The 22583-nt window shown below is 33.7% G+C and overlaps 2 protein-coding genes across 2 annotated transcripts; both read left to right on the top strand.

Moving 5' to 3' along the window:
* The first annotated feature begins 3122 nt into the window (after positions 1-3122).
* LOC115965199 (probably inactive leucine-rich repeat receptor-like protein kinase At5g48380) lies at positions 3123-4082 on the top strand. Its single transcript, XM_031084380.1, has one exon. It carries the CDS (start codon positions 3123-3125, stop codon positions 4080-4082), a length of 960 nt encoding a protein of 319 aa, XP_030940240.1.
* Positions 4083-5069: 987 nt separating this feature from the next.
* LOC115965198 (G-type lectin S-receptor-like serine/threonine-protein kinase SD2-5) lies at positions 5070-20763 on the top strand. The gene is made up of 4 exons (XM_031084379.1): positions 5070-5261; positions 19730-19940; positions 20058-20265; positions 20523-20763. The coding sequence occupies exons 1-4, from the start codon at positions 5070-5072 to the stop codon at positions 20761-20763; spliced, it is 852 nt and encodes a 283-aa protein (XP_030940239.1).
* The last annotated feature ends 1820 nt before the right edge of the window (positions 20764-22583 follow it).

Raw genomic sequence — 22583 nt, 5'->3', positions numbered from 1 at the left:
GGAAAGGAGATAATGGGTCTCCTTGCCTTATACCCCTTGTAGGGCGAATTAAACCACTAGGCTCTCCATTAACCAAAACTGAGTAAGTGACAGTGCTCACACACACCATAATAAGATTAATCCACCCTTCATTAAAACCCATCTTCCTCATAATCCCCTCAAGGAAATGCCACTCAACCCTATCATAGGCTTTACTCATATCTAGCTTGATGGCCATATAACCATGTCTACTAGAGTTATATCTTTGCAAGCAATGTAAAGTCTCAAATGCCACCATAATGTTATCAGTGATTAATCTATCCTTAGTGAAAGCAGATTGGTGTATAGAAATGATGAGAGGTAGTATTTTCTTCAAACGGTTGGCTAAAACTTTGGAGAAAATTTTATACAAAACGTTGCAAAGGCTTATGGGACGGTATTGGTGAACATGTTCGGGAGAATTAATTTTTGGGATAAGTGTAATAAAAGTATGGTTTAGGGGAGTAGGTAGAGTACCTGAATTTAACCACATCAAAATGGAAGAAGTGACATCATGGTTTACCGTGCCCCAAAAATGTTGGTAGAAAAGTGGGGGCATTCCATCCGGTCCAGGAGCTTTTAAAGGAGCCATTTGATTCAACGCCACTTGAACTTCACTTGCATCAAAGGCACGGCTAAGTGAAGAATTCATCTCATCTGTAATAACATTAGGTACAAACTCCAACACTCTCTCAAACCCATTATATCCTGATGAAGAGAAAAGTGTGTTAAAGTAGTTGACAAAAACAGGTGCTATCTCCTCCGGATGGGCCTTCCAAATACCATCTCCATCTCTAACACCCTCAATCAAATTTTTTCTAAACCTCTTTGTGGCACAGCTATGGAAGTATTTCGTATTTTTATCCCCTTGTCTTGCCCATAGTAACCTCGACCTTTGGGCCCACATAGTTGCCTCCCTATCCCTCAACACTTCAATCTCCTTCTTCAACTGCCTAACCCTAGTATTATCCCCACTAAGGACAGCCACACCTTCGGCCTTGAGGAGTAATTTCCTCAATTTATCCAACTCCCTCCGCACATTCCCAAAGACATTCCTATTCCACCAACTTAGATCCCTACCACACTTCTCCACCCTATGTAAAATACCCACACTAGACTCAATGGTACTAGAGTTATGCCATACTGCTTCAACAATATCATTACAACCCGGATTGGAAAGCCACATTTCCTCAAATCTAAACGGCTTCTTTCTACTGTGTGATTCCAAGCCCGAGAAAATAATGTGAAGGGGTATATGATCAGAAGAATCACAACGCAAGTGATGAACCTTAGTCCCGGGAAATTTCAAAAACCAACTGTTTGTTGCTAAACCTCTATCTAGTCTTTCCCATATCGAGCTTCCATTCTCAAAATGCCTAGCCCAAGTGAATTTAGGACCCACATATCCCAAATCCATAAACCCACACTCATCTATTACTTCTCTAAAAAGTTGCATTTGATTGTGAGGCCTAACTCCACCTCCCACCTTCTCGTCTTGCCTAATGATCTCATTAAAATCCCCAACACACAACCATGGAAGAAAAAAATACCACTATTTGGTCACAACTGTTCGTAAATACGGTAGGTAGAAAAATAAAAAAAATAAAATGGTAGTAAAAGTTGTGAAGTCTTATCTCGAGTCATAAAGATATAAACGGTAGCTTGGCTCAACAAACGTACCAACTGTTACGTGGAAAAACATAACAACTTTGACTCTGTAGTTGACCCCCTGCTTTTTACCTTCCACATTTTCCTGGCCGAAAGAAAAGAGGCGTGTCCTTCTTTGTAAATGTATGGAACCATCCTATTTCTGTTCTCTTTTTATAGCTAAGATTAAGAGGACTCTTTCAAATTAAACGGATCGTTTGATTCGTTGAGTGCTGATTACCCACACTTTAATTCCTGTTATCATCCAAATGAGTACGTTGTTTTTTGGATTGATGCTTAATGCTTCTACAACCAAAAGATGTTACAATTTAATTTCTTTTTTGGTATAATTATTATTCCATCTAATTCCTTTCATCTTATTTCTTCGTGTCAATACTCATGCTGCTAAACTATCAATCGCAAATGGTTTTAGTTTTACTCTCCATTCTTGTCTGATCAGATTGATATCTCTTGGGACTTGGAAGACCCACTCAATTTCTTAACCTCTTCTTGGACTCTCGGCTACTTGAATCCTTAAGCAACTCAGTCAGTTCATTTGGCTAAGAATTCGAATCTTTACTTCTTTAGTGTTCGACTTTGTCATTATGTCTGTGCCTGAGAGCGATGTAAATAAAAGTGGACTTTGTGGAGGGCCATCGGATTCATGCAAAAATCATAGATGGGCTTTCGAAGTTTCTTTCAAAAGTGGGTTTCTAGTTGGCTTTGTGGTTTTTGTTATATCATATACAGTTTTTTTTACGCACTATTTTAATCTTTGGGTGGGATCAAAGAAGAGAAGTAAGAAGATGCGAACAAGCACAACAGTGTTGACAGCGAGCAGGAAGAAGAAGGGTAAAGAAATTGATCAAGTTACCCAATTGCCAATCCTTGGCTTCGATCAAGAAAAAAGCGGAGAGGTACTTTTTCTCATTACTAAAATTTTTTCTCCTACATTTTCTACTTACCATGTTTTCATTTTACTTTTCTTATAGAATAACTGAAGTTTAAATTAGAAAAGTGAAGGAAACCCATACGTATTAAGTTGAAAATGTAGGAGAAAATTAAAAAAAAAAAAAAAAAAAACTATTAATTCATTATTCAAAAGAAAGAAATATGATAATTTAGAATATAATATATTTTTGGTTCTAAATTTCTAACACTACTTTAGAGTTTAGACCATTGTATATGGTATTAATATAATATATATAGCTAAAAGAATCTACTCACTCATTTTTTATTCAGACACTCCAAAGACGAATTTCAGGCTTCACCACTGCATATATATATATATATATATATATATATGAACTCTATATTGAGTACGAAGAACACTAAAAATAGGAAAATAAAATTTACACACTTATGATGTCATGCATCCCTTACTAGTGATGAGTAAAAAGATCTTGACAGATTATTTTTATCCACAGATTTTCAAGTTGGAGAGAATGGTTACCAAAATGAGCCTTACAGAACTTCACGAGGCAACTGGCAATTTTAACACAAGCAATATCATTGGATTGGGAAAGTTCGGAATGATGTACAAGGGAGTGCTTCCAAATGGTCGGCCCCATGCGATTAAGAGGTTACATGATTCACAATCTTTTGAGAGACAATTTGTGTCTGAGCTTTTGGCTCTAGGTATATTGAAACACAATAACATAGTTCCCCTATTAGGATACTGTAGAGAAAGAAAGGAAAAGCTTTTGGTGTACAGATATATATCGAATGGTAACCTTTATGATTGGCTACATGCAGCGAAACGTAGGACTAAGATCTTGGAATGGCCTTTGAGGATTAAAATTGCCATTGGAATAGCAAGAGGCCTAGCATGGCTTCACCATGATTGCAATTTCCGTGTGGTCCATCTCAACTTGAGTTCAAACTCTATCTTACTTGATCATAATTTTGAGCCTAAAATATCGAATTTTGGTGAGTCAATAATATCGAATTTTGGAGGGGAAATGTTCAAGAACCTAAGAGGCAATAGCATTTTTATAGGTAGTGATGTTTGGGAGTTGGGGTATGTAAAAAAGGATGTCTATGACTTTGGAATTTTGCTTCTTGAGCTAATTATAGGGAAGGAATCCATTGAAATTAATAATTTTGCCAACAATTTCAATGGGAGTTTGGTTGACTGGATTGCTCATCTTTTCACTAGCTCTTCTGATCTCTACAATGTGATTGATGAATCTTTGATTGGCCGAGGATTTGAAGATGAAATCTTTGAGTTACTTAGAATTGCATATACTTGTCTTAATCTCTTTCCTAGTCAAAGGCCAACAATGCTTGAACTATACCATACAATTCATATTTTTGGGGAGAGAAATCGCCTCACAAGTAACTTTGAGATATTGAGGCAGTCTAAAATTGCCACTGCAAATACCTCTGGTGAAATCGTAGAGGCTAAAATTACATAGGCAAATTACAGCATGGCATCCTAAGTCTGAAACAGATTTGGATTTATGTTTGTTTTCTATAATAATCTTTTATTGTCCTTTACTGGTTTTTTATTTTCTATTTTGGGGTAATCTGTGACCTTAAAAAAATGGGGAAATAAAGTTATATTCTCTCTATACATTATAACTAAGACATTAGTTATGTTAAGAAAAATTGTATAATATTTTAAGAGTACAACAATGAGTCCAAATTTTCTGTCTTATTCTTCCTGTTCCACTCTATCCTCCACAAATAAAAATATTTTACATGTCCATTTACTTAATTAAATGCTAAATTTATGTCTTATTATTTCAATTACCTAAAATAAATAAACATTAAAAAATCTCATCATATTCCCACAGCCCCATCCCCACCTTTGCCGGCAGCCAAGTGATATGAGTTAAGAGATAATTTTAATCTCTTCTAAAGGATAATAACGTGTCAGAGTAATTCTTTTATTACGTTCTATGTTGAATCCATTTGCTTCATCCCTAGCCTAAAACGGTCTTAACTAGTACTTTGGGTTCGAAACTGTCCAACCACGATCTCCATGAGTCACCTGCAAAGATCATCACGTAATCTCACAAACCATTAATTGCAACCATCTGCAATAACCTTGACCCAAATCAGTACAACCAAACAACACAATGGGTTGCCACCGTATAGAGGCCATATATTTTAGCTCCAGTTGCCATCTTCTTCATGGGTTTGGGAGGGACAAAAGTGGAAGAGTGACGAGTTTCGTTGGAGGTTGTAGGCTTGGTGGCGGCGATTGGCTGTGACAGTAGTGGCTGCCGGCAAAGGTGGTGGTGGGGTGGTGGGAATATGATGGTTTTTTTGGGTAATTGAAATAATTAGGCATAAATAATTATAAGAAACATCTATTTGTTCAATTTTGTTGAAATATATCGTTAATAATAACGCAAAATGGCAAATAATTTGATTCACAGATATATAAGTTGGAGGAAATGGTTCCAAGGATGAACTTTACAAAATTCAGTGAGGCATCTAGCAATTTCAGCACAAACAATTCCATTGAGTTAGGAAAGATCTGGATGATGTACAAGGCAGTGCTTCCAAATGGTTCACCCTTCCAGTTAAGAGGTTATATGGTTGTCAATCATTTGAGAAGCAGTTCATTTCAGAGTTATTGGCTCTTGGTACATTGAAATACAATAACTTAGTTCCCATCTTGGGATTTTGCAGAGAAAGGAAGGAAAAACTTCTAGTGTACAAATATATATCGAATTGTAATCTTTATGATTGGCTACATGCAGGGGAGAGCATGGATTAGATCTTGGATTGGCCTTTGAGGATTAAAATTGCCATTGGGATAGCAAGAGGCTTACCATGGCTTCACCATAAGTGTAATTTCAAAGTAGTCCATCTTAACTTGAATTCAAGCTCTATCTTACTTGATATGAATTTTGAGCCAAAGATATCAAATTTTGGAGGCACAAAAATTCCAAGTTATGGAGATAATGTTCATGAATTCAACTGACATTGATTCGAGCAATATCACTTTCGTAGACAGTGGGGTTTGGGAGTTAGGTCTTGTTAAAAGGGATGTCTCTGACTTTGGAGTTTTGCTTATTGAGCTAATTATATGGAAGGAATCCATTCAAATCAATAATTATCCAAACAATTTGAATGAGAGTTTGGTTGATTGGATTACTCATCTTTTGACAAGTTTTTCTGATGTCTACAGTGTCATTGATAAATCTTTGATTGGCTGAGGATTTGATGGTGAAATCTTTTAGTTCTTTAGAATTGCATTTACTTGTCTAAAGCCCTTTCCAGGTTAGAGGCCAACAATGCTTGAATTGTACAATACAATAAGTATTTTTGGGAAGAGATATAGCATCACAAATGACTCTAAGATATTGAGTCAATATGAAATTGCTATTGCAAATACGTTATATGAAATTGCTAAGGTAGAAATTACATGATCAATTGAAGCATGGCATACAAGTGTAGAATTAAGTAGGGAAAAATCTGTATATAGATTTATTTTTGGATTATGTTTGCTTGTTATAATATATATTGTAGACACTCGATTTTGCACCCATAATTTAATCAAAGAAGATGGATAGAATGACCATTCATATACCCAAAATTCATGTTTGCATTACATGCATTAGTTCATTCATTGCATATCATAAAAATGATCTTGAGGTTTTAATGGTCACGATGGTAATTAGATAACTACAAAATTGTGGATAATCAAGATTGTTTGAACTATTTATCTACAGGATAATCATTGCTGAAAAGACCTGAATCATCAGAAAAGGGGTTTAATTTTCAGAATATTGATTAAAAACGCGTCTAAGTGCAAGTCTTGGCTCAAAAAACCTCAAAAAGGAGTCCAAAGTGGACCAAAACTCAAACACGGGACCGGCACCCAAAAGGGCCATTTGGCACTTTTGGAGTGCCGACTGGCAGTTTTCAAGTGCCAATTCGCACAAATGTGGGCCCCAGCCTGAGGGCACTTGGATTGAGATAAAACACATCCTTTTAGATTTTTAAGAGATAAGGACGCGTTCCAGTTTGTATTCTAATCATTTAGCTAATTTTTCGAACATCTCAGCCTTTATAAATAGAGGCTACATCTCAAAATTCAGCATAGTTTTTCACATTCTCTGACCCCCCCTATTTTTGGCTCTTTTCTTCTTTTCTTTTCCCTCTTACATTAAAGATGTTCTAGAAGCTCTAGCCTTAGGGATTTCTTTTCTGTAAGCAAAATATTTTAGATTTCAAAGAGAATTGAATAAATTTCTTTGAACCTTAAATATTCCTTCACTAAAAAGAGCACACTCATGCAACAGGTAGTTTTTCTTTTCTTCTTCTATTCCTTTTCATTAGTTCTTCTTGATGATGCATGAATAGCTTTAGGATGCTTTTATTATTTTTGATTTCTGATGTTGTTGCCACATGTTGTTAAACTTTTCTTTAAAACATGTTCTTAGTATATTTTTGTTTTTATGATTTCTCTTTTGAGTCTCAAAAATTTACTAATTAAAAATAAATAAATAAATAAATAAATAAAACTGATCTGAAATTTTCAGATAGGATTTTTTAACATACAAGAACAAATCTGTATTTTCCTTAAATACAAATCTAATTTTTTTTTTTTTTGCACATCAAAATAGATCTGTATTTTCTTCAAATACAGATCTGATGTTTTTTACACATCAAAACTTATCTGTATTTTCATTGAATACAGATCTGATCTTTTTGAGAAAATTTTCTTTGTACAAAAATAGCAGATTTTTGGAATTTAAAAGAAAAAGTTAAAAATTGAGATGGTTTTTGTTTGATGCATGTAACATAGATTTATTTTCATGAGTGTAGTTCCTTTTCTAAAAAAAAAAAAAAAAAAAAAAAAAATCTCTTTCTTATTTTATTCACTAAAAAAAAAAAAGATCTGATATTTTCTCTACAAATCTAGATTTTCTTATTCACAAAACAGATATGATTTTTCTTAATAAAATTCACCATTTTTAGCTTTGTTCCAAAACATATCTGATATTTTTTAGTAAAAACCTAGTTCTCTTTATTTAAATTAAAACAAATTTGACATTTTTTACAAAAATCTTGTTCCTTTCTTTACATAAAAACAGATCTGATTTTCCTTACAAAACTAATTTTTTATTTACACAAAAATTGATCTAAGTTTTCTTTACAAATCTCAAAATTTTTTAATTTACAAAGCAGATCTAAATTTTTCAAAAAAATTGGATACATTCATAAGATAGATTTATGTGACTTAGTTTTGGTTAAGTGTGTCATGTATGTTCAACATATCATTCATATTATGGAAAAATGGTATATTAGTCATTAGAGTCTAGAAGACCAGACTCTGTCTAGGCGAAATGGGTGCCTAACATCTTCCCATTTCGTAACCTAGCCTCTGAACTTAGTTCTTTTGGATAGGTAGACCTATGCTTTGTCTTTCTTTTTAATTTTGGTAGATTGTAACTAGGACCAAAAGTTTTGTATTCTTTTGCATAGGTTGTAACTAGGACTCAAAGCCTTGTAAGGTTTAATTTACCAAAATTGTACTTTTCTTTATTCAATCAAGGATAGTCAAAGTATTCTGAGCAAGTAATGTGTATTTATTTTTTTCTTATTTTTTTGTATAAAAAATAAGTGTCGACTCCACAACACTTACCCAAAAAGAGAGGTGCCCTTAAAAGCATCCAAATCTCTTTTTTAAGAGCACCTTAGGTTTTGTGCTCACACACACACACACACACACACACACATATATATTTGTCCTTTTGTCCTTATTGTCTTTGAAAACATAAATAGAAATAGTTGTATTGGATTTATTTGTCTATATGATATCTAAAAGTTGAAGTGTAACATTTCAATCTATTTTAATCCATTTCTTTCCAGTTCGTTTTACTTCAGTCCAATTTGGTCCATTACGGTACATTTCAAAACCACTTTAGATCAGTTTGGTCTAGTTTGGTTCATTCAGTCCATTTTAGTCCACTTCGACCCATTCGGTCTTATTTGGTCCATTTTAGTCCTATTTAGTTATTTCGGTCCAATTATGATAAGGCAAAATGCATAGTAACATGTTATAATCAACACTGAACAAAGTTTCTCCTTAAACTAGTTTGGAGAAAAGCTCTTCAAGCTTCCATATATCTCTTTTTTGAATGTGAAATTTGAAAATCTAATAGTTGAATTTCATGTTCCTAATCATGCATATCAAATTTCATTCAAATTTATTTATGATTCTATCAATAAATTTCATTCCATATGTTCTAAACATTTGTTTGATGACAACATAATTGATCTTTGATCTTCTTGAAATTTTGCAAGCATGAAGGATAAAATATGAACATGCAATTCAACTGTTAAATTTTTAAAATTCACACTCAATATAAATATAGGGTCTCGATTTACAGTCCAAGCCTAAAATGTATGGGATGTTGGCCCAATGAGCCCAATACAATAAATTTGTAGAGAGTGGGTTAAAGAACTAGGCTCTAATGAATTGAACAACGAATAGATTTAATTTGACAATCCAAGCCTAAAATGTATGGGATGTTGGCCCAATGAGCCCAATACAATAAATTTGTAGAGAGTGGGTTAAAGAACTAGGCTCTAATGAATTGAACAACGGATAGATTTAATTTGAACAACTGTCAAATACAAATAAGTTATTTGATCTTAATATATTTTCAGTTCGAGGAGATCCCCCTTGTATAAATCAATCACAAATGAATACCAACATCATTTAGATTGTTACAGTCTTTTCTCCCTCTTTTTTCCGATCCCCTTTCATGAAGAGTCTTTCACATTATATATCCTCTTTTAGATTATCTTCATCCTACACCTGTTGATCATCCAAGCCATTACTTGAGTACCTGTCCCATCAGACACCCTCTTTGGTTTTCTGTGAGTTGTGGTAGCCAAAGTAACACTGTTCAGAGGTCTTCCCCACATAAATGTGACTAGAAAAATAACTGCAATGTATTTAATGTAGTGGTAACAGCTTTCCCTTAGATATTTTTAGGTTTCCTTCCTTCTCGTATGTTCATGAGGAATGTCCTTATCATTGGAGCTTCTTGAAGGATCACTCTAATTGCTTGAGTGCATACTTTGAACTATATTCATCATATCGGAGGAGGAGTTCTTCCTTGGACAACCTTTCATTTGTTCCCTACTTATGAGACTTTAACTGGGAACATTTAACAACTATTCACTCCTCCTCGGACCTATCAATGTCCTTGGACGAAGCCCAAGGTCCAATATATGATCTTGGGCCCTTACCCCTACAATAAATATATATGAGGAGTTTGGAGAGAAAAACGTGTATGTATTTGCTAAGTATTATTAATATTTTGTTCTATATTCTCAATGTACAATCAATGAAAATCATTTTTTTTAAAGATAAATGAAATAATTTTCTTGGCATAATATACACTTGAGCTAAAGAATGAAAATATGAGCAGTTTCAACTTGCTAGATTGTGAAAAACATATTAATTTTCTAAACCTCCAATATTAATGGATCAATTGAAAAGATGAGAAATTTTCAAAGTGACACTGACTTACCAACTTTTAAATTGTCCATTAAAAATATGAGTAGCTTCAACTTAGTAGGTACTTTAATTATTCAAGTAAAATGACTTTTATTAATTGAGTTAATTGGATCAAGGCAATAATCCAAAATTAAAATGTTTAAATAAGATTATTATTTTTTCCTCTATTTTGGTCCACTAAAAACCTTTTTTTCTTTTTTCTTTTTTTTTGATAATTTAATAGGTGGGGGAGAGAGGATTTGAACTCTGGATATTTTCATTGAAAACACTGAGATGTGTCAACTAGTTATAACTTAAAAACAAAGTAACTATTTAATTAAAGGCTCTTCAAGGTATTATCTCCCTAGCAAAAAGTTAGACAAATTATTTATATTCCTTAATTGGCATGTATGTGTTTAAACTTTAAAATAGCTGCTGTTTGTAAAAGTCTTTTATTTAATGACCAACTGCTTATGGGAAACGCTAAGTATCGTTTCTGATTAAGAGCTACCTATCAGTTTGTATTTGTTCGTTTGCTTGGGCCACTGTTAAATCATTCTAGATATATAACCATTGACCATATGATTTGAAAAATTACGTTACTCTGGTCTAGAAGGACATAAGAACCCTACTACAGTTGATTTGTAGGCAAGCAAACAATTTTAATAAATCTAAATGTTAAACTTAAACAATACTAAGCTTTCTAACCTGTTGAGGATCAGGTTAAGTGTTTATTTGATTAAGAAGCATATGTTGTTGTAGTAATTAATGGAAAATAATTTTCTTGGTTGACTATTGTCTGGTTGATTCCAACTGAATTGATCAATGGGTTAAATTAGCAAACATGATTTGTGATTATTTAAACTAGTTGACCCATTATTCAAGCGATCTTTTTTATTTTACTTTATATTATATTATTTTTTTCAAATACATGCAATAGAATTTCAACTTATATATGAAACCCACTTTGAGATTAATATTGCTTTTTATCATTAGGTAAAAACACAAATTGGTTTTTAATGTAGGTGGGATTTGAACCCCATATATTTTATTCAACAAAAAAGAGACTTAATTATTTTAGCTAAGCTTGTTATTGCATCATTATCATTATTGTAAGGCCAGTCCTAAATTCTCTAAATATAGGAAAATGACCATCCTAGTTTAAAATGGATCTATTTCTTGATTTAGAAGAAACCATAGTTGGTGCTCATGCTCTTAAATTCCTCATAGTTCTATATTAAAATGTATAGTATATTCATTCTTAATACTTTCACATGGACATTTTGCATTTATGGTGATGATATGCCATAACTAAAAACAAGAAAAATTATGATCCAAGACATTTGAAATTTTTTTTTTTTTTGGTTCTTTTATGGTGATGATATCATTAGCAAACTATAGATTAAGTAAACTAAGAATTTATATATAATTATTTAACCTTTATTTATTAGTATATTAATATTTGTTCTCTAATTTGTATTAAGAGTAAGGTAAAGACAATATATATAATCTTTTTTTTTTTTTTTTTCTACATGTGAAAAAATAAGGGTAATCTGTAACCAAATTGATCTGGCCTGCTTGTATCTGTTTAAGATGACTCATTTATAATATGAACCCAAAATGACTTATAATCTTATTAACTTGACCTAAAACCAACCTGACTCGACTTGTTTGCTAGGTCTGCCAAACTTATCATAGCTCTACTTCACATATATGATATATGTGTTAGGGACATATTTGACATAAATTGGCTTATCGTTTGACAAAACGCACTTTATTTGTAATTGGGTAGATCTAAAATGGTTTAAGACTTCAAGAAACATGTTGTTCAAGTCAAATGTTAAATTCATGCAAATCTGTTTAAGAAACAAATGAAGAAGTGTTGTTCATTAAAGCTTGACAAAAACCTCGACAGAAGCTGTATCTATCAAGATTTAATATTGAAGCTCGACACAAGCTATATCTGTCAAGAATTACAAAATTAGACTTTTCAGATTTGATTATACGCATATCAATATGTATTTGTGTAGGTTTTCTTTTCTCATAACTCTAGACATATATAAGAATTATTTTAAAGGCTATCACAGGGTGCATGCACAAGGAATAGAGAAATCCCTACATACATTGTGTGACCGGAGATAGAAATTACTCTAGCTCATCATTCTCTCTGTAGAAGCTACTGCGTCTTTGTGCCAAGGATTTTGTGACCAAGGAGTTTCCTGATCTTCATTATTGATGAACTGAACCCATCTGAATGGGTAGAGTCATGTTATTGCCTCTCAAAATAGAAATTCAACTAGTTATATTTTTCCCTTTAGATTAAGGATTTTACAATGGAGTCGCCACTTATTTAATTATTGGAAAAATAAGAAAACCATAATTGAAAAATTCTTCATTTTATTAATTTGAAATTGAATTTACATTGATTATAGGAAAATTACATGGCTTTGGTCCTAGATACAATCTAAGATAAAGTACATGGCTTTGTTTCCTAGTTACAATCTAAAAATCGAAAATTACATGGATAAGCATTTGATCTACTAACCCTTGATTTGAGCTCAGAGGCTATGTTACAAGGTGGGAAGGTGTTAGGCACCCACCTTGCCCGATGAAACCGGTCTTACAGACTATGGTGGCCAACATTCATATCACATCATCCAATATGTCAATCAATTTACATGTTGAACTTAATGTGTGTGCATGTGATAAACCCTAATTCAATTTATTAAGCATGGCATTTGGATTGAAAAATAAACTCTAGTGAATGTGTGTGGATATTGATAACCTAGATTCAAGGATTTGAAAGAATTACTAAACAAACATGTTTTTCATATTTTTGATTTGGATTTAAGATTAAATCTAGTGATATACATGAACATGTGATGAACAACTAAGAACATGTGAAGAACACATAAAAACAATTAAGAACATTCAAACATATTCAAGGGAATTATCATGCTTTAATCTTAAATTCTTATCATGGCAATATAAACAAACAGTTAGGGAAATGGATTATACCTTCATGCAAGATCCATTTAATGGAGGAGGGGACTCTTGATGGAGGTCCTAAGGGTGGAGGAAAAGAAGAGCTAGGAGAGAGAGAGTGAGTCTCACTCAATATCTTGAGTCTCAGGAAGACCAAGATATGACAAGATTACTCAATTTCACTAGAACTCAAGAGAAGAAAAGAGAGGGGGATTTTTTGTCTCCTAGAATGAAGGAAAAGGGAGATTTATATAGTAGTGGTGGAGAAAATATGAATGAAAGGCCATTTAATGAGGGTTAACAAGGAATCATGAACCTAGACCTCATTTTAGCGTTTGGGAAAATCTGGTACATTAAATGTGGAGATTTATGAGAGTGAAGAGTAAGCAAAGTTCGGTTTTCCTGTAGCGGCTATAACAGCTTGTAGAGCCAACTTTGAAAAATCATATCTGCCTCAATTCTGATCGGAGTTATCTCATTCTTGTGCTCAAATTGAAGCCCCGGATGTCTAGTTTCTGGGAAAATTAACCTCATTCAAGATTCAAAATATTCTGAGAGATATCGATGAAATGGTGAGCAGAGGTCATTTGTTAGAAAATGGTTTCAGCATAATTAACATTAATAGGTCCCCAAATTAGCTCTCAGTTAACATTAAATGGCTCCAATCACTCCCATTTCAGACTTAATTGGTTCTAAATTTACTCTAATTAAAAGATAATTGCACAAATTACTCATTGAATAATTAATGTTTAACTATCGAGTTAATTAGATGTGTGTAACCCTACCATAAAATGTAGTCCTAACCAATCAAATTATGACATATCATCAATCTCAAATTGATTATACTTATAACCAATTGCAATTAACTGTTCATAATCATATATAGTCGGACTCAATTTGTGATAGTGCATCTCAGCCATTAAAACTTGATTTGATGATAACTTTCAATCTAATAGTCCGATTAAGGCTCGTGACTAGTCGATTTAATCGTTACAACATCAAGATCATTTTGGTGAAATGAGATTAAGGGTCTAATGACCAGAATCAAGATACATATTTTCAATGTGAAATGCCCTTTTATCCTCCCCTCCATGTGAGGTTAAATACGGGTTACTAAATAGGGTGTCAACAGGATGCCCCTCATTGGCAAAGCTTGAAAAGCGAATGCCAATGTATGAAAGAGACACCTAACTTTGCAATCAGTATTTAACCGTGGTGAATGTATGATGCATGTAAATAAAAATGCAGATGGTCATGTTCTGGATCAAAATGGGGACCGAATCTCGAGGGAGATTGCCTACATACCTCTTAATGGGAGGATCAGGTCTAAACGAAGTTCATGTATGCAGCCTCTTTTTTTTTTTTGGGAAAAAAATGAGTACAAGACATGCTTACTAGTGGTCTGATAGATTTAAAGTTTTGGACGTGCTTCCCAGAGGTCCATGGATTTGAAATTTGGACGTGCTTCCTAGAGGTCCGATGGTTTGATTTTGGATGTGCTTCTCAAAGGTCCATTGAAATTGAATTTGGATGTGCTTCCCAGAGGTCCATTGAAATTGAATTTTGGACGTGCTTCACAGAAGTCCGATGGATTGAAGTTTTGGACGTGCTTCCCAGAGGTCCGATGGATTGAAATTTGGACGTGCTTCCCAGAGGTCCGATGGATTAAAGTTTTGGACGTGCTTACCAGAGGTCTAATGGTTTGAATTTGGACGTGCTTCCCAGAAGTCCATTGAAATTGGATTTTGGACATGCTTCCCAGAGGTCCAATGGATTGAATTTGGACGTGCTTCCCAGAGGTCCGACGGATTGAAGTTTTGGGCGTGCTTCCTAAAGGTCCGATGGTTTGAAGTTTGGACGTGCTTCCCAGAGGTCCATTGAAATTGAATTTTGGACGTGCTTCCTAGAGGCCCGATGGATTGAATTTGGACAAGCTTCCCAGAGGTCTGATGGATTGAATTTTGGACGTGCTTCCCAAAGGTCTGATGGATTGAAGTTTGGACGTGCTTCCCAGAGGTCCAATGGACTTGAATTTTGGACGTGCTTCCCAGAGGTCCAATGGATTTAAAATTTGGACGTGCTTCCTAGAGGTCCAATGGAATTGGAAGGTATTATTCATATTGATGTGTGTTGGCCTTTTACCCTAATACCTGCAAAATAAATACTTTCAATTAGTAACAGAGTTATTCATTGAAAAGATTTTGGCATACTTGGCGAATGCCCCTAGTTTGGGACATATTCCATGCTTCGATGAATGCTGAGGGTGGACAATTGACTTGATGTTGCACCACTAGAGAATATGGAAGAGGATGATAGCTTTCTGTTCCTGAAGGAGAATTTAATGAAGATTTTTTTTTTTTTTTTTTTGAATTTGGAAAACTTGGATTTTTTGAAGGAATTGAAAATTTTGATTGATGGAATTTTTTTTTTTTTTTTTTTTTTTGGGAATCTTGAATTTTTTGAAGGATTGACAATTTTTATTGATGAAATTTTTATTTTCATTTTTTTTTTGAAGGAATTGAAAATTTTTATTGATGATTTTTTTTTTCCTTTTATGGTAACCTAAGAAGTACGAGCCCAATGCCCCTAGTCCCAAGGCTTTTTCAAAATTCTCTCTCTCTTTTTTTTTTTGAAAGATATGGAAATCTTTTTTTTTTTTTAATTGAAAATCTTTTTTTTTGAAAATTTTATCTTTTTTTTTTTTTTTTTTTTTTTTTTTTTTTTTTTTGAGATTTGAAGATTTGTTCATTATCAAAAAGTGAAGAAGATGAAGATGAAGATGGAGTAAAAGTGATGAATATTTACTCATGATTATGTTTTTTTTTTGAAAAACCTATCATTTGAATGAGAATAACTTTGGCTGGAAGTTGATGTAGATTGCTGGATAAGTCCTTACTTAATTCTTGCAAAAAGATAATTTTAATTAGCAATGGATTTATTCATCTAAATGAATTGGGGCATATTCCATGCTTAGATTGAAGCTGAATTCATTTGATGTTGTTACCATTGAGGAACATGAAAGAGGTCCACCATCATTGGTCCCTGTAAAATGGCTTTCTCTCTCTAGCTTGTTAGAAACCAATTATCAAGAAAACATTTTTGGCCAATGCCCCTAGTGTGGACGTGCTGGCCAAAAAAATGGATTGGTGCCTCAAATGAAAACATTCTTTCATGCGAGAAGAACATATTTGCACACAATATAAATAGGCCAATGCCCAAAGTTTAAGTACGCCTGATGCAAAACAAATGAGCTTAGCCTAACATGCACCCTAACAACTTTGTCACATTATTTTGACTTTGTTCTCCAAGGTTGTTTGGGTGAATGGGACCGGGCCTCTGCAAGGCTGCCTACGTACCTCTATCATAGAGGATTAGGTCAAGACGTAGTTCAAGAGAACTAGATTTTAGAAAAGAATGACCTTTTCTTTTTTAAATGAGATTTCTCTTTCTTTCTTTCTTCTTCTTCTTCTTCTTCCTTTTTTTTTTTAAAAAAAAAAAAAAATTATGTACAAGAGGTGATCCTTTGAACAACCATTTTGGCAAATCAAAGTGTTTAAGAGTCAAACAAATCTCTTTGAGTAGGAAGGATCAAGATAATTAAACTCATGTAATCAAATTTGATTCATCCTTTTGAACATCGTCAGATTAAGTCTCCAAAGGCAATCAAGAAGTGAAGTGTGATAATATTTATGAATTACATTGTTAGGTGCAAACAAGGAGAGTGCTCTAGGTTTGGAAGTTCTTTTGAGTCATTTTGAGGATTTGAGAATTTGAGAAAATTTTTCCTCAGACATATCATCCTATGGGGTTTGACAATTTTAAGCATTTTTCCTTTTTAATTCAAGAGAAAATATTATTAGAGTTTAAGATGCGCCTACAATTAGCAAGACTTCAAGGAGGTCTTTACTCATGAGTTGTAATGTAGGCTGGGTTGGGGTTATGAAATGAATGATATAAAAAGGCTCAAAATTCCCTATGATGTTCCCCCAAGTATGCATTACTCAAAAATCAAGTATTGAAGGAGTTTTCCCATTTCTTCGTTGCCATCTTCTCACTAGTCTTCATTGATCACTTGTATCAACATTTGTTTTTATGCTCATTCCTCTTGAATCATACCTCTAGACTTTCATCTTGTAAAATTATTCTCTATTTAGGTTGCATCTTCAAGTTTCCAATTTGGTAGGATTTTCCAAATTTTTTTTTTCTTTTCTTTGGCCCTAACTTTTACCTAGGCTGCCCTTTTGGGTTTTCAGCCTAGCGGGCTTTCTTTTCTTTCCTTTTTGGCCCTAACTTTTGCCTAGACCACCCTTTTGGGTTTTTAGCCTAGCGGGCTTCTTTTCTTTCTTTTTTTTTTGGGTCTTTCATCTCTTGATTGAATGAACTTTTAGGGACCCTTTTCCCTCCTTGTATTTCTCAGTTTAATGATTTTTTGTCATTTTGATGCACTCTCTAGATTTCTTTCTTGCCTCGATGCACTTGCACCTTTCTGTGCTTAATGAATCTTTTTCTTTTTTGATGAACTTTCTTTTGGATGAACCTTCTACTCTTCTTGGCATGATGAATTTTAGGTTCTTCAAACTTGATGCACATTTTGTTTTCTCTCACATTGATGGAATTTCATTTCTCTTTCCTTGATTGAGTGAAAACTCATTTTACTTTGATGATCTCTTATCTTTAGCAGAGCTTTACCAATTAGCTTCAAAACTACAAGGTCGACTCCTCCTCAACATGAGATTTAAGCATGCATACTTTGAATTTTCCTATCCTAAGTTTAGATTTTAGTGGGTTCATGCAAAAAAGAGGCTAAGTGTTTAAAGGCTCAAATGGGCTAGCAATGGATAATGATCATTCTAGGTGTTAAGGTATAATCTTGTTTTACCAAAGATGGCCTCCTATCCCTAGTAATGCTTGCTTGCAGGCACAGTGACTTGAGCTCTTTTAATAAATTCCTCTTAAAAGAAAAAGAACGAATGCCCTAATGTTGTGAAACAAAAGACTTTTGAAAATTGGATCAAGTGCATGGCTTCTTGGGATTTTCCAATGGATAGATTCTTTTTTATTGCCTTTTAAGACCATTTCTTCTTATATTCAAAGTCAAGTAGCAAAAGTCTTTACATGGATCAAATGAAATTAATCATTCCTTGGTACAAGTTTATTGCTTAAGCCTTTAAACATCAAGATTTAGAAAATGTTTTGTCGAAGGGATGCTCATGTACCATTTTGGAAAGGAGACTTTTAAGAATCTTGAAATTGAAAGAAAAAAATGGACCTTTTTGAAAAAGTCACTAGGAATGCCCCTGGTTCAAAGATTTTTTTTTTTTTTTTTTCAAAAAATGTCTTAAGGGCTCAATGCCCCTACTCCAAAGACTTTTTTTTTATTTGAAAAATTTTCTCTTTTTTTGGGACAAATTTGGAAATCTTGAAAAAAAATTTTAATTTTTTTTGTTTTTTGTTATAATATATATACACAAACAAAGCTCATTAAATGCTACATAAAATTTTTGAATTCAAAGAAACATAGAAACATGGAATAAACAAACAAACTTTAAGCTTAACTATGATGTTGCAAACCAAATGTAGAGTGAGGCAAAGTTGGGCCACTTGCTTCTTCTTGGTCCATTTAGGATGCTTGAGGCTTGGTGTGATTGAACCTTGATTATGATGAAATGGCTTGGGCTTGCACTTGGAAGGCTTGAACCTTGATTATGATCTTTTGGTATTTGTTTGAAATGGCTTGGGCTTACACTTGGAAGGCATCCATCTTGTGAGCTTTTGGCATTTGATGTTGATCATGCATATACACCTTTGATGGGCTTAATTGTTGGGCTTAGACTCATGCAAGAAACAATTTTGGGCTTCATACAAAGTAGAGTTCAATCACAGGCCTTTGGGTTTGAGTTCATTCATAGCATACAAGGTTCAAACAATTTTGATGGGCTCAAGTGTTGGATTTGGGCTCATCATGGTTCAAACAATGGCCAAACACATGCATAATGCAATGCAATTTACATGGACCAACCTAAAGGTAGGTTCTATAGGTCATTGCAAGATGGGTAGAAGGTAGGTTAAAGGTTCCCACAAGCTAGGATGTCGTACCTCCCAACTTGTGACGCCAGGAGCGCCGCATTGGTCCGAACGGTACAGTTTGTCCCAATAAACCACTATGGTATAACCATGATAATCCTTGTCGTGGTAGGTGGTAGGTTCACCACTGGGTATGTGATTCTCAAGAAGACCACAATCCTCGATTAATATTACCAGGCTTTCGGGCTGGCACACAAATAAAATAAATTTCATTCAAGCAAATGATGCATGACATGCAATATAATGACATATCAGACGTATTATATACAAAAAACAATAAACAAATAATGACATGGTTGGCCACCATAACCTAATTGAAGTCTAGCCCTTAATATCCTTAGTGGAGTCGCCACTATGAGAGGCCGCGCCTCCATGAAATAATTTCCAATGATCAAGATACTTTCTCCTTAATTTGTCATGAGCAGGCACTTCATACAACGACTTAAAAGAAACATCTATGTTAAATTTTTCTATTATTCTGATTAATACTAATGCAAAATGACAAATGATTTTGATCCATAGATTTCTCAGATGCAGAGAATGGTTACTAAAATGAGCTTTACAAAAATTAGTGAGGTGACTGGCAATTTCAGCACAAACATTGTCATTGGATTGGGAAAGATTGGGATGATGTACAAGGTAGTGCTTCCAAATTGCTGGCTTCTTGCAGTTAAGAGATTACATAATTGTCAATCTTATGAGAAACAATTTCTATCTGAGCTATCAGCTCTGGGTATATTGAGACACAATAACCTAGTTCTCCTCTTGGGATACTGTAGCGAATAGAACGAGAAACTTCTAGTGTACAAATATATAATGCATGGAAATCTTTATGATTGGCTACACGTAGGAGAAGGAGAGCACAAGGATAAGATCTTGGAATGGCCTTTGAGGGCTAAAATTGCGACTAGAGTAGCAAGAGGTCTAGCATGGCCTCACCATAAGTACGATTTCCGAGTTTTCCATTTGAACTTGGGTTCAAAATCTATATTGTTAGATAAGAATTTTGAGCCCAGGATATCAAATTTTGGTGGGCAAAAATATCAAGTTCTGGAGGGGTAATGTTCACAAATTCAAATGTCATTGACACAAGCAATAGCTCTTTTGTAGACAATGGGGTATGAGAGTTGGGTTTTGTTAAAAAGGATGTCTATGACTTTGGAATTCTGCTTCTTGAGCTAATTACCTGGAAGGAACCCATTGAAATTAATAGTTTTTCATACCGTTTTAATGGGAGTTTGTTTGATTGGATAACTCACCTTTTGAGCAATTCATATGATATTTACAGTGTTATTGATAATTTTTTGATTGACAGAGGATTTGATGGAGAAATCATTGAATTACTTAGAATTGCATGTACCTGCCTTAACCCCTTCCCTAGTCAAAGGCCAACAATGCTTGAATTCTGCAATACAATAAGTACTTTTGGGGAAAGAGATGGCATCACAAATGACTCTGAGATATTGATGCAACCTGAAATTACTATTGCAAGTAGCTCAATTGAAATTAATACAATAAGTACTTTTGGGGAGAGATATGACATCACAAATGACTGAGATATTGATGTAATCAGAAATTACTATTGCAAGTAGCTCAAATGAAATCGTTGAGGTAGAAATTGCACAGACCCATTGAAGCATGGCATACAAAGTGTAGCTTTCACATTTCGAAATATATGTAACATATTTGCTGTCCCAAACGTTATTTGGGTTACGTTTTCTTAATGGAATCTTTTTCCGCTCTTCACTGTCTTTTTGTTATCTTTATCCCCTGAAATTAGAATATATATATATAAAAAAAAAAAAAAAAAAAAAAAGAAGATTCTAGATGTTTTGGAGCCACTGCAAGTAGACTATTGTGATTGGTTCTTCCATTGAATTTTCTATACATGCAATTGGATACTGGAGTGCTTTTTCTTTGAAGGAATTCTTCATTGGTTTTCCATTTGCCAAAATGTTGTTGTGCTTGGTTATTGTTTACTGCTTTGTGCACTGGGTACAACTTAAAAAGGAAAAAAAAAAAATTATCTTCTTGTGTATGGAATTCCTAATAAATTTGTGTGATCTATCAATAAATCCGCTATATTATTATTTGAGGTGAAAATAGAATTTTCCATTTGGTAGTAAATAAGATTTTTTTCAACATTATAAATCACAAAAAGGATTTGAACATAAAGCCCCTTTTCAATAAACTTAACTCTGCCTACGAAGTTCTGTTGATTAAAAACGATAAATACCAATAGGAACAAAAGAAAACAATTGCACAAAACCAACAGTCCTTTCAGTATTAATTTGACAGCATTGTTTATTGACTTCGTGTTCCACGCCCAGGAGTCTCAACTAGCGTTCTTCACGGTGCAATGACCTGGAAAATTAGACTCAGCAACCACTTTTGGAAAATTACTTACCTAGTAGTTTAGAGTTTAGACTTGGCTTCAATTTTTATATATTCTTTGAAGCTCCAAGAATTAATGGAAATGATCTATTTTCCAATCTGAAATTTCCTAGAAAGGATTATTTTAGACCATAATACATATGCTCTTGGCCTTTTTTTTCAGTTTTTAATGCCAAACAGCCTAAGGCAGGGTGTATCTAATGGACTGCTTTTCTGGGTCGAAAGCCTTGAATGAGACCTTCTGAATTCAGCTCACTCTTTCCTTATTTAGCCCGAAGTACCCAAAAAAAAAAGCCCAAAAGCTTTGCATTTGCACCTGATTTGGTGATTTCTTCAATGACCAGTACGTACAGTACTACTCCATCATCCACAGTTTTTCAAAAACAACTCCACCGACACCGTCCAATATAATCTCATAGACTCGTATCTTCTTTGTTCCCAATTCCCATCAAACCAACCAAAGTAAACCGGGTCCATCTGAACAACTAAGTTAGACTGATATCTTCCCCTTTTTGCTTTGCGCTTTTGAAAATCGAGCATAACGAAATGATTTTTCTTGTTGGATTTGAGATTTATTTCTTTTTAACTATAAAATATAGGACAAAGATCTCTTATAACTTTATTTAATATTTTCTTATTAGATGTGAATCTTGTTACTATAAAATATATGACAATCATTGGTTATAACTCCATTTAATAATTTTTTTAATAGACATGAATTTTAACAAATTCACAGATCAAAGATTAATAATAGCTATGATATCAATCAAATATTTAAATTTTAAGATTTTACAATTTAAAATTATGCATGAAAATAAGTTTATAGATTAAATAGTAAATAAAATCCAATTGACATGTGTGTTAAAAATATAAAGAAAATACAATTTAATAGTTAGATTTTCAAAATATGTAGCTGTGTTAATATTTTAGTGAGAATTATAGTCAATGACTACAAACTAGTTTATAACTAACCCTTGTCCTA

The sequence above is a fragment of the Quercus lobata genome, chromosome 10 (genome assembly GCF_001633185.2).
Source record: "Quercus lobata isolate SW786 chromosome 10, ValleyOak3.0 Primary Assembly, whole genome shotgun sequence".
NCBI classification, from domain to species: domain Eukaryota; kingdom Viridiplantae; phylum Streptophyta; class Magnoliopsida; order Fagales; family Fagaceae; genus Quercus; species Quercus lobata.
Note: the sequence above shows the minus strand (reverse complement) of the source record. Positions and strands in the feature narration are given on the sequence as shown.